Below are 12,437 nucleotides of genomic sequence, written 5' to 3' on the forward strand. Positions count from 1 at the left end.
GAGCACCTTTACCAGTAAAACAAGTAGAGATTCCAAAATAACATTTCAAAAATCTTTAGTTTGATCACAGTTCTTGTGTTACCATATGGCCTTTTAAAAATGTACCTGTCTGCTCCAATAAGCTTGCCCCAGCTAAGCTTAATTTAAAACCAGCTACTGTTAGTATCCCATTACAGAGAGGACAGGATTCACAGACGTTTATCTTGGTACTTCAGGTCTCATTCATCAACAATAACAACAAAAGGTGACAGGGCATATTCACTTTCTAAATGCAGGATTCCAAACACAAGGAGCCAACACACAAGTAAGGACACTAAAGACATATGAGCTCCCCAGGTCTAAATCTGCTGGCTGATGACAGGGGGTTCGCTTTTCCTTAATTAGCTGCCAATGAGACCTATTAATTTGCATTTTAATGTAATCTAGTTGTATTAGCTGTGGTCAAGAATGACACTGCTAAGCCACAAACTGTTATCCAGGTATAAGCACGTGTATATCAGTCTTGGCAACAGTAATCAAGATCCACAGACACAAAAAGCTGTGCTAGTTTTCCACATTAAGAAAACTTAGTGGAGACTTCTTTTAGTTCTAATCAGAACTCCTTCTAACACCTTAGTAAGTATATTGACTCCAAGTTTTCTAACTCTGAATCAACCACTCCTATTCACATCAATTGTAATCACTCCTTTTTCAGCAAAGGATAAGGTTGGAAAATCATTAGGCATTACTAATTAATTTATTAAGAAAAAGGTAAAACCACATTATGCTATGGCAGATGAACAGGTTGTTCATACAAACACAGAACCAACAACTTCTTTCCAAACTGGAATGCTTACTCAAGTTTCCAGAGACCTCATGTAGTCACCAGTACATTCTAATTTCTATATGAAAGTACTGTAAATGCATTATCAGGACAGACAGAACTTACCTGTGCTGCTCTTTAAGTAATTCAGCATCTTGTCTCGTCTCTGTTTTAGGCAAAGATGACAGCAGGGCATCTATTTTCATAACCAAATCACTGCCACTATATTAAATAAAGCACATATAGTTCTTTTTCTTTAGAAAAGGAGTAAAATATTTATATTTTAATGTCTGTCTGTCTGCATAGTATTTAGGAAGCCCATATCCCAAACCTGGACTCTTTAAAGGAATTATCACCTCAGTATTTGTAGCTCTGAGGACTAAAACCTTTAGCATGACAACGCCCAAGAACCTCTACAGCCTTAGAGCTTGTGAACTGCACACTTCTTAATTTTAACTGATGCAGAACTATAATTCAGCCACACAGTTTCGATGTTACAATCTGCTGACATTTATAAACTCTTTATTCCTTCTTTTTCTTATTTTTTTTTTCAGTGTCAATAAGTCACAATATTTGTCTGAATGTTTTGCCTCTCACTTCTTGTCTCCTGGATATCTAACTCTTGCTGATTTTGTTTTTCTAGTAGTGATTCTTTCAGTTGTGCCAGTCCTTCCAGATAAGAGAAATGATACTCAGACTTAGAAAGCCAATAGATATTATAAAAATAATATAATTTTGCTCTCTTCTTCGTACACAAACTGGATCCTTAGACTAAAAGATGTCTAGAACTCATCTCTACATGTGTGAATATTGTCTAGCATGGTGTAAGGGCACCACATCTGCCCACACCTCTACAACAGGCTCCTTTCCTAACAATTCCCAAAGACAATGCACTTTATGACTTCAAATATTATTACTCAGATATTACTGTGGGTTTAAGATGCACTGTATTTTATCAAGCTCATTATTATTCTTTACAATTACTCTTAAGTAAACAAAAGCTAGTAGGAGTTGTTTACACTTAGCTGTACTCTTGGTTTGAAGTACAGTGAAAATAGAGAAAGTATTTGGAGTAATTTAGCAGAGCTGCACACATGATATGAGGCGATTTGGAGAGGATGTGATTTTTGGACACACAGGGATCTCTTATGCCTTAACCTCATCACATATATGTGCAATGACAAAAGAGTGCACTTCTCTTGAGTAACACAGGATTTTATTCTTTTATTCTGCTCTGTGCTGTAACAATGAGGTAACAAAGAGGCTGTCACCAGCAGGATGACACAGGCAGTTGAAAACCAAAATACACAGTTTATATATATAGTGGAAAACTATGTTAAATAGCATAATCAGTCTAGCATAAAGGTGATACAGAATTTAGCAGATGTATAATTTCTTCTGGAAAACAGGGCAAGGGCTGGAATAAATAAGTATACTAAGTCTGTGACGGAAACGCTAACGAGGCAATGAAGGACAGACAAACCTGTCTGCACAGAAGTATTCAAATGCTAAGTAAGAGGATAGCAAATATACAGCATTCAAACAACAAACACTTTAAGTGCATGTAGGGTGTATATATATAGCATGAAGAGTACTATGACTATATATTTGAACCTTTGTTCATATTTTCCCATGCAAAAAGATGATTAATTTGTCACAGGCTATAAACAAGACAGTACATCATAAAGCCTCAAAATGCAAGAGAATTTTACCTTTTACTACTGTTTCCCATCTCTTTGACAAGAGCTTTAATCTTCTCCGCTGAGGTACTGTATGTTATCTTTTCTATCAAATCAAAGTCTTCTGCATAGAATTCATTTTCATCTAAAGGACCCAGTACCTTAGATAGAGAAAAAAATGTTATTAAGTGTGGAATGTCCCAATACTGTTCCATTTGTAAGTAAAAATACATTAATATTTTAAATGAATGCACAATATTCAATATGCAACCCCCATCCCCATACACTTCAATATTAGTAACTATAAAACACTAAACTTTATAGTAACCATACAGAATTAGGTTTTTACAGTTATGTGATTACAGTTAATTTTCAATCACAAAGAATACCTGCAATCGAAATATCCATGCTATCTTTCATTATACGTCCCTTCGTAAAGGAATACACTACTTAGAAATAACAACTCTAAGTTTAGGAAGAAGTTCTGTTAGGTACATAAATTTAAACTCAAATTACTCTGTCTACTACACTCCTTAGTTGTTTAATTCTGTGAGCACAAACTTAACTTCTCAAGGCTTTCTATCCATTCTAAGCAGAATGTACAGAAAGGAAGAAAAGGGTAAAGGATAAGAAATGCAGAATAAGAGACAAGATACAGAACTACTACGTTATTTTGGTGTCTGAAGGAAAAGAAGGTGCCTTGAAGTTCTAGAAAATAGCTTTGAGGATGCTGTTTGGATTTTCTACTCAATGTCCACCAAGCTAAATGGACCCAAGTCAACTTACACAGTGCCCAGGATGTAGAATGTCATGATGTAAGTTTGGTGTTGAACGCCTCTCTCCCAAAATTCAACTGCTTCCTAAAAATGAGAGGTTATGTAACCTCTCTGGAGTTATTTCACTTTTGACTGTTTATCAGTATTAATGATGCATGTGATAGATGAAACCACAGTGTGATTATAAAATAACATGCTAATTTTGTAGAAGTTATAGCTAGAAAAAAATTAAATTTGCTCATGAAAACAAAACTAAAGTGCTGAAATAGCTAGGATAGAAGTGAAGGATATTCCATGTCTTTTTTTTAAAGTAATCTTTTAAGTGAAAACACACTTTCAGACGGGTGAATGTACATTATCAAATTTATCCAAGTGTTCTTAGGAAACGTATTTCCCCAAAACTTAAAATATGACATTATTTGAACTTTTTAGGCATAGAAAACAGTAATAATAATTTATAAAATAATATTGCATATTTAGCTATGGGGGAGTTGACACCAAAAAAGCCAACAATTCTTTTGTGCTTCATCAACAGAAAAGCCTTCTGTGTGTTTCTTAGAGGTGTTTCAGTTGCATCTCAGAAGCAGTTAGGATGCACAAAAGTAACTAAAGTCACAGTATAAAGAGAAGTTCCAGCAACGAGATGCCAACATAGTATCTCTTTCTTTCTAATGGTGGAGCAATAAACAGAAAATAGAAAAGAGTAAAGGAGTAGTCTATATAGATTTTATTTACAATGTAAGATATTGACTGTCATTTAACAAGTACTAAATATTGAATGCAACATTGTATTTTTTAAATAACAGTTCACCTACAGACACACTGTAATTAAGGCTATTGATTCCAGAATACACATATAAGAAACAAAAAAATTACTATACTTTTATTTGAATATTAAGAATTAAGACTATAAAACAACTTAATATTTATAAAAAATGTGGTGTTTTGGAGCTTGAAATACTAACCTAGTCAATGTAATTTAATTTATTTATGTGGTATAATATAGGTAAGTTCAGGATCAAAATTTATTCTTAAATATCATAAATAATAAGTCAGATATTAAACTATTTTAAGAATTTTGTCAGATTAACTCTAAAATAGCTGTGGGAATCACATACATACATAGCAGCTTCAATGGAATAGAGCTGATGAAAAAAATAGGAGTAAAACAAACTAAAAAACCCCGAAGGCAAACATTCGTACCATTCTCTAACTACAGGATGAATAACTGGGAAATTATTACAATGCATTTTCTTTAGCTTGACACTGAAGTTCCAGGAAGTAAAAAATTCCTACAAGAAGACTGAGAGATGAATTACTTTCTTTCTTACCCTGCCATTGCTCATAACAGCCATTTGCCCAGGAAGCAGTTTAAGAACCTCCTGGCAGAACATCTGGTGGGTTTTAATTAAATCCAGTCCTAAAGTGTTGTACTTCTTCTCAAAAGTATTGCCATCCATTCCCTGAAGCAAAGGTAAAGCATAAGATAGTGGAATGATTCAGCAAAAATAAATTTTGTAACAGATGAGGTAATCAAAGATTTTCTCTAAGTTATGTGGTAATGAGAAATCAAAGCAAAACAACCTCAACTTCAGTTGCTGTGGAGCCAAGGTCTCACAATTAGCTAGGGTGCTGTTTTTACCCTGGGGTAACTCTGCATGAAAAATAACATTTTCTGTTAACAAGTGAACTATATTCTCACTTTTAGGAAAAAGATGTACAAAAAAATCCATAATACCCCAAAAACCTAACAGTCATTCATGTGGCCACTGGATACAACTTGAATATGTTTTGGGGAAGCCAACATCATCCAATAAGACACGCAACAAATCCATGTTCAAAGTAGGAAAAAAATGTCAAAACTTACACTGGCACTGTGCCTTACCTGTCAAAATTATCATGCTATATTAAACTCTCCTGATATGTATTTCTTCACTAGTAATACGCAGACCAAGCAAATACATTCATTCAGATACAACTAATGTATCAGAATAAATAAAACCAAATAAATTAGTAACATGCCTGCTTGATTAGCTACCTTTGTCTTTCAAAATTTATTAAAGAAATAAAAGCATGACTCAAAGCAACTAATTAATTTTCCAGTATGTTGCCAGAGAGTTCTCTTAGTCTTGCAACACCTCCTATTTAAAAAGATGACAATTTATATCTCCTTCTCAAACAAAACCAGTAGTTAGCAGCTGTTATTTGATAACTCAGCTCCACTCTACATGAGAAATTTGAAATCAGCAATACTTGCATTTTAAAACAATGAATTTGCATAAAAACACAGCAGAAAATGTTGGCCAGAACTGTATAATGCTTGTTAAGCACTTCAGTCTGTGCCTATTATTGCTCACAACCACAGCAGTAGTAAAAAGTTACTTCTGAAGTCTTAATTCTTGAAAAACATTAATATTGTAATTTGAACTGAGAACCAAGAAAAAAAAATCAACAATTAAAAAATAAATTATTTTGGTTTCGATTATCCAGTATCTATACTTTCTATTTTTCAGTACTCTTCCTTGACTTTAAATAAATTCTCTATTCTTCAACTGCATAAAAGTTGCCAAAAATCCAAATCTGCTTGAGCAGAAACTGTATAAGGGTTATAAACTTAGTAACATTTTGCCACACGCTGTCACTCTCAACCATGCCCCCTTACAATAAAATAAATGTAAAATGAAAAAGAAAGTAATCTAATTTAGTTTCTACTCACAGGGATGAGGAATTTAGTAATTTTAGTTCCAGCAGCAAGGGATTTTGCTGTCTCTTCCTTACTGAGTTTACTCAGGAAACTTTTTAAGTTGCTGTTATTTTGTGTTAGAAAAGCAGTCAAAATTCCTCTTGCAATGGCTGTGTTAGATTCCTTTATTTTTGATGAAGGATTGTTCAAAATCCCAACTCGTGTATGACTGCTTGTTTTCTGCAAAGAAAAATACAGAATAATAAGCACATTTACAGTTCCATCTGCTGTTATGTAGTGTATTCATATCTCTGTGACATAAACTTAAGTATTTAATTTTTTGCAGCTATTTGTCTTTAGAAAATATACTTCAATGCCTAATTCATAACTTCAACTAGGAGTTAAAACATGATTAGTAAGGATTTACCTATTCTGTAATACATATTTTAAATAGAAGGGTTTTTTTAATAGAACAATTGCCTTTGAGCATTTTGCAGAAGCATATTTTTAACAAAGGACATACACAAGTCTAGCAGACTTCAGAACTGGTTTTGTAGACATTTTTCTGTTTTTCAAAAACTATTAAACTAAGCATAAAATAAATGCAAGCAAATTTATCCACTTACCACTTCAACCTTAATAAGCAGCAAAATCTTTCACCTGCTAAAGTCAGTGATGCCACTCAAATTTTACCAGAGAGCATGAGGATTCTAAGGTAGGATCAAATAGCATCACTAACTGAAGAAAAGGTAAATGGACTTTACTGTAGTAAGAAATAAAAAAATAAGTAGTGCAATCACTAGTACTCAACACACTAACATTTAGCAAACTTTAAATTGCAGCCCTTGAGAAAAACTTTGTTAAAACAGTTATGGTCCCCCCCAAGTGCAGTAAAAGACGTTGAAATGGTGGAGAGGCTTCAGCAAAGGGCTTTTAAGATGGTCAGAAGACTATGAGGAAGCACTGAAGAATCTGGGCTTGCTCCGTCTGGCAAAGAGGAGGCTACAGGGAACTGTAATAGCAACCAGCTGCTACTGAAGGGGAATGAAAAACATGACTGGGGCCAAATCCTTCTTGGTAGCACCAGAGTATAGCAAGGGGTAATGGTCACAAATTTCGGCCTGGCAGAAAAAACTTTACTAGGAAGGCAGTGCAACACCAGAGCATATTGTAAAGAGAGGGGACAGAGTTGCCTCCTTGGAGATTTCCAGGAATCCTTCAGACACACCTACAGCTGACTTGATCTAATAAAGGCAACAATCCCACTCTGAGTGGGAGGCTGAACTGGATAAACTCTAAAGGTCTCTTCCAGCTAAGACATCTCTAGCTTTTTTTTCAAATGAAGTAAAAATATATTTGTAGTTTTCAAAATAGTATATATTAGTTGGAATAGTTAAAAGTGAATTTCCTTCAGCCACTTTCCCACCCAGATTCTTGCATGTTTTCTTCAAATGCTGATGGCAAGTAATGAGCAAGAGGTGTCTGTGCCAGTTCTGCAACTATCAGAAATTCTACTAGACCCTGATTTGACAGACAAAAGGGACTAGAAAGGAGAACCTCCATACAAATCAATGGACTTCAAAAAAATACTGGTTGTTTTTTTTGTCATGACACTTGAAAAATCACTAGACCAAGCAGTACAGGAGGTTTATGTGAATCAATCTATAAATTAGATTGATATAAAAAGATAACCAATTAAACTGCTGTTGCATTGAAGATTTGACAAACCGTATTTGGAAGGAGGTTTTTTTATAGTTTTTTTTTTCCTAAATTCTCCTTACTAACACATAGGGACTTGCCCAGGCAGTTCTCACCTCTTAGCTGGGAATATGGAATTTTTCCTCTGCTGAAGTGGTGGGCAGAAAACAAAACTACAGATGGAAGACATGTCAAGCTTGGGTCACTGATCTAGCAGTCAGAGAAATTAAATGTTTTTCTGTAACAAGGACTTGTACTGAATATTCCTCTTTACGTTTTTTAAAGCCTGTCTCTAACACATACTTGTTATCACATGCTTTCTGCAAGATACCAATTTTCTAATTCCCTAAGGGTGGTTCCTATTTCATTCCTGATTGGAAAATGTAGATGCTTTCCCAATTTCAGTTAAAGCACTCTCCTAACCTGACCCAAACTGAGAGTTTTTCGTCATTTATATTCATGTTATTTATACTTTATAAAGTACATTTATATATTTGTATTTTAGATGTTTATACTTTAAATCCTATTATTAATACAGAAGAACTTAAAAAAAAAAAGCAAACTCATGAATGTGGATGATCCTCCTAGCATATTAAAAACACACAAACAAAAATCAATCTGTCTTCAAAGCACACAAACAATATATGAAAAAATGGTTGCTTCATGACCACAGTTATGCCATAGAACAGGAGAACGCTGCATAAAGGCTCACATCAACAGGCAGTATCCTAAATTTCTTGGCCCAGGTCACATGCTAGGCTACCTGATGGGAGAAAGTCTGTAACTGGGAAGACATTCACCCTTTAGTACACAGTGTCACAGTTTCTCTCCTGTGTCATGAGCCCATGAACCAATCAAATGATCATTTCTGGGGGAGAGTTGGGCAAAACAAAAGCACAGTCTCTCAAGTATGCACCTGACCCACAAAAAAAATGTTGTTACACCTTTATGTAGCAGTATAATTATTGAATGTGCAGAGCGTTGTTAAGAACATGTTCATAATAATTAATTTCATAAAACCTGCTAGAAACTCACCAGGCTTTTCAAGGCATTAGAAAGCAGTCGTCTACCAGATGGCTTATCAAAATCAGCAATAATCCAGATAGTAACAGCATATACTGCGTCTTCATCTGAAAATTAAAGATAAAATAATCCTGCATTACTTTCTGGAGAATCTTCTCACAACTAATGAATAATGAATTAATTCTGTTTGAGATTTCAAAATTTACGTGTATGTTTGACTGCTGACTTCAACTGCAAGACTAATCTTTGCCACATCAGAATCTTTTGTTCTCTGAATTGAAATAAGATTCTTAGGAGGTAATTTACCATGTTAATAGGACAAAGTCACTAAAAGAGCCAAGCCATTGTTGCAGCACTGAAACAAAAGGGCCCTAAATAATAAGCTAGCTCCAATTAACAAGATCTACTTTACCAGGTTACTTCTGAACATTGGATGGAGGCTGCTCAAATAGCCAGAAATGAGAAAAATTAAGTAGTTACAAGAATGCATAAACTGGGCTAACCACTTTCTCTGGCAGGAGAGTCCTTCAACCAAATGCTGAAAAAAACCTTCTGGACAAAAATGGGAATAATAATAAATACAGTCCAAAGAAAGTAAACTACTGCATAAGTGTATTTGCAGAAAATTTCCTATTTTCCTGCTCTACAGTCTCCTGTTCTTTAGTTGTCATAGAAGAGCAATGGTACGTGAAAAATTCTGCAAAATTATCTCTTGAAGAATATCAGTCTACCCAGGTCTATCATATATCCCCTAAAAGGTAATACATATAGACAGAAATTTTCAAAGGTTCTGGTGAGATTCTAGGAAGAGGTTATTATTAACTCTTGCTGTGGTCTAGAGAAACACACTGGGGACAGAGATATGAAATACAGATTCCAGCTTAAAGGTTATGGGCTTTACACAAGAGATCTCAATCTTACAAATAAGCCTAAAACTGAAAGTCAGTGATTTGACAGCAAGCTGGGATGTCCCTACGGTTGAAGACACAGAATCAAATAGAGCCAAATAATTTTATTCTGAAGAAATTTAAGTATTTGGCATTTACTTCTGATAACGGAATAAGTAGAAACTCTGTAAATACTATATAAAATCACTGAAAGAACAGCACTTTGTTAACATGGTTATTCTGTCTCTTGACGGACTGGTTAAGAGCAATTGTTAACTGTTCCCTTCTAGAAGTAAATAAGGTAAAATTCCACGCAGAAACATGCCCCCTCTGTTGTAATTTCTTCTAACTCCAAGGGAATGTACTTGCATATGCAATAAGAATGTTTACATTAAAAAATACTTCAAATGTACAAAAAAATTTGAGTTTTAATAAATATAAAATGTATCAATGAGTGATAATATCATAGAATCAACTGGGTTGGAAAAGACCTCCGAGATCATCAAGTCCAACCCTTGATCCAACACTGCCATGGTTACTAGACCATGACACTAAGTGCCACATCCAGTCTCATCTTAAAAACCTCCAGGGACAGGGAATCCACCACTTCCCTGGGCAGCCCATTCCAATGCCTGATTACTCTCTCTGTAAAAAATTTCTTCCTAATACCCAACCTAAACGTCCCCTGACAGAGTTTATCAGAATATATTTTATTTCTTTTCTACAAAAAGACAAAGCTTCATATAGCAAAATTAAACCATCTAACTAGGTGAAAAATAAGAAGATTCTTATGCTAATAAACAAGATATATAATCAATTATTCCTGAAATTACAGAAATGCCTAATTTTGGTATAGCTATTACAAAGACTATATATTCTGCATTTGATAATGGTGCGGCTAAGAGTCACTTAAAAACTGAATATCCTCTAACATTCTCAAGTAAAATCATATTAGTTTGAAAACTGCGTCTGTTTCCAAAGCTGAAAAGTCTTGCAAAGCTTTTAAACTTCATGTTTGTGAAACAAAAAACAACGAGCCATGACACCCATCCCATTTCAAAACTACAAATTTGAAAATAGCTATCCTGTTAATTATAATTTATGCTTATAGTATTAGGATGTGATCTGGCTCCTTAAAGAAGGTACTAGGATATTAGAAAATGTAGTTGTTTACATGTGACCCTTGGGATACTGACTTATTCAGGATATTTTACTGGCAAACTTCAACAATTCAACAATGTAATACCCATATACAGATAGACAGATAACCCATATAGGAAACTAATATACCCTTTTTTGTTAAATACTTCATGTTGTCTGAAATTACAGCACTTTTATCTTGTGAGTCCAAAAAGGAGAAAGTAGAGAAGTCTTCCACATCAAATGGAACTGCAAAATGTAAAATGCAACATGTTAAACATTAAAAAAAGAAAAGTTATAATAACAACAGCCAATCTGAGAAAAGTAGTTACCGGATGTGGGTCTGAAAGGTATGTATCTTCTTTCTGCTCCAAGAATAGTGGGGTTTATACGGGAAACTATGTTGTTCTGGTCCATAAGAAAATCTATTGCATTCATGTGATCATTTACCAAACCCTGTAGTAAGAGAAAAAAATTAAATGTGTACTTTTATAGTTTCAAGACAAAGACCAAGTATTTGTACAGTCTTTCAACTGAGCTTAAAGCTTCTATATACACCAAATTATGAACTATGTCAAGTCAAAACCACATAAATTATATCAGACAGATAGTATTTCAAAATATCAGATGCACATTTTTCAATGAACAACTGCAGTATAATCTCAGTTTCTGGTTGAAAAAACCGATATAATTACTATATGCTCAGTTGATCCTTCAGTCTTGAATAATTTAAATGTACTGTTTCAAAACCATGACCACAAATTAATGTAACAATGTAACTGCAGGTGTGCTATTATTAATTCCAAGCCATCTCATTATAAAAAACTTAATAGATAAACATGACTCAAACAATTTACTGTCAAATATTTCATCTTGCCTTCGTTTAGGAATGTTGAACATACCATGAACACTGCCCGCTGGAAGAACTTGGTGGCATCAATAATCCTCTGAAGAATAACTGTCTCTAACTCTTCAACATCCATCTCGTCTCTATTAAAGGGCACGCCATTAAACAGCACTTGAGGCAATGGGCCCAGGCCACTCTTTTTATAAAAGGTTGCTCCTGCCTGATCACATCAGAAATATCACAGGATTAAACAGGCTGTGGCTGACTGTTGCAAAAAATGAAACTAATACCAAGAGAGGATGAACTCTAATCTCCACGCGCTCTTCACTGTCACACCTTGTCATGAGTAGCAGGGACAAAACAAGAAGCGTTTGGAAAGCACAGAGGAACAGATGGGACTCATTTCTCAAACAGAATGACAAAGGAAATCATAGCTCTGTATATGGTGTTTAACTTTTGCTTATCATCTTGCTGAGAAATATTCTTTTATTTTGCTTAACATTCTTAGGAAAAAAAATTAAGCAATAACATTAGAGAAAAACCCTGAGACAAAGTTTTTTTTCCCAAAGTACCCTAAAAAAACTTGAAAAGGCTTTTACATTCATAAGTGAAGTCTTATTTGATAAGAAATCAGAACAAGCTGATTTTTCCTCAAAGTCAGAAAATTCAGTGAGACAAACAGAAATAAAGATGTGTTGTAAGCAACTCTCCCCTTTTATATTTTGCATCGTTTCATGTTTTCTTGCAATATCTATGTGTTCATCTTTCTGTCATCCCACTGTCTCCTCCCTGGTCTTCATCACAGTCTCACTGTCCCCGCTTGTACAGGGGATTTCTTCCTGGTGGCTGACTATTTTTCTTTCTTTAATATTCTCTGTGTAGACTTTCTTCTCCTAACTGTA

General features: G+C 34.6%; 1 protein-coding gene across 4 annotated transcripts in view; it reads right to left on the reverse strand.

Moving 5' to 3' along the window:
• UGGT2 (UDP-glucose glycoprotein glucosyltransferase 2) overlaps positions 1 to 12,437 on the reverse strand; it is an 83,398-nt gene that overhangs the window by 27,935 nt on the left and 43,026 nt on the right. For all 4 annotated transcript variants that reach the window (XM_027674648.1, XM_027674650.1, XM_027674649.1 and 1 more), the window contains 8 exons: positions 11,591 to 11,755; positions 11,021 to 11,144; positions 10,839 to 10,937; positions 8,674 to 8,768; positions 5,974 to 6,180; positions 4,589 to 4,720; positions 2,515 to 2,642; positions 929 to 1,024 (listed from right to left, as the gene is read on the reverse strand). In XM_027674648.1, coding sequence (XP_027530449.1) covers positions 929 to 1,024; positions 2,515 to 2,642; positions 4,589 to 4,720; positions 5,974 to 6,180; positions 8,674 to 8,768; positions 10,839 to 10,937; positions 11,021 to 11,144; positions 11,591 to 11,755 — 1,046 coding nt within the window. The remainder of the gene's footprint in view (positions 1 to 928; positions 1,025 to 2,514; positions 2,643 to 4,588; positions 4,721 to 5,973; positions 6,181 to 8,673; positions 8,769 to 10,838; positions 10,938 to 11,020; positions 11,145 to 11,590; positions 11,756 to 12,437) is intronic.

This window comes from Neopelma chrysocephalum, unplaced genomic scaffold, assembly GCF_003984885.1.
Source record: "Neopelma chrysocephalum unplaced genomic scaffold, ASM398488v2 Primary Assembly neopelma1_25, whole genome shotgun sequence".
Classification (NCBI taxonomy): Eukaryota; Metazoa; Chordata; class Aves; order Passeriformes; family Pipridae; genus Neopelma; species Neopelma chrysocephalum.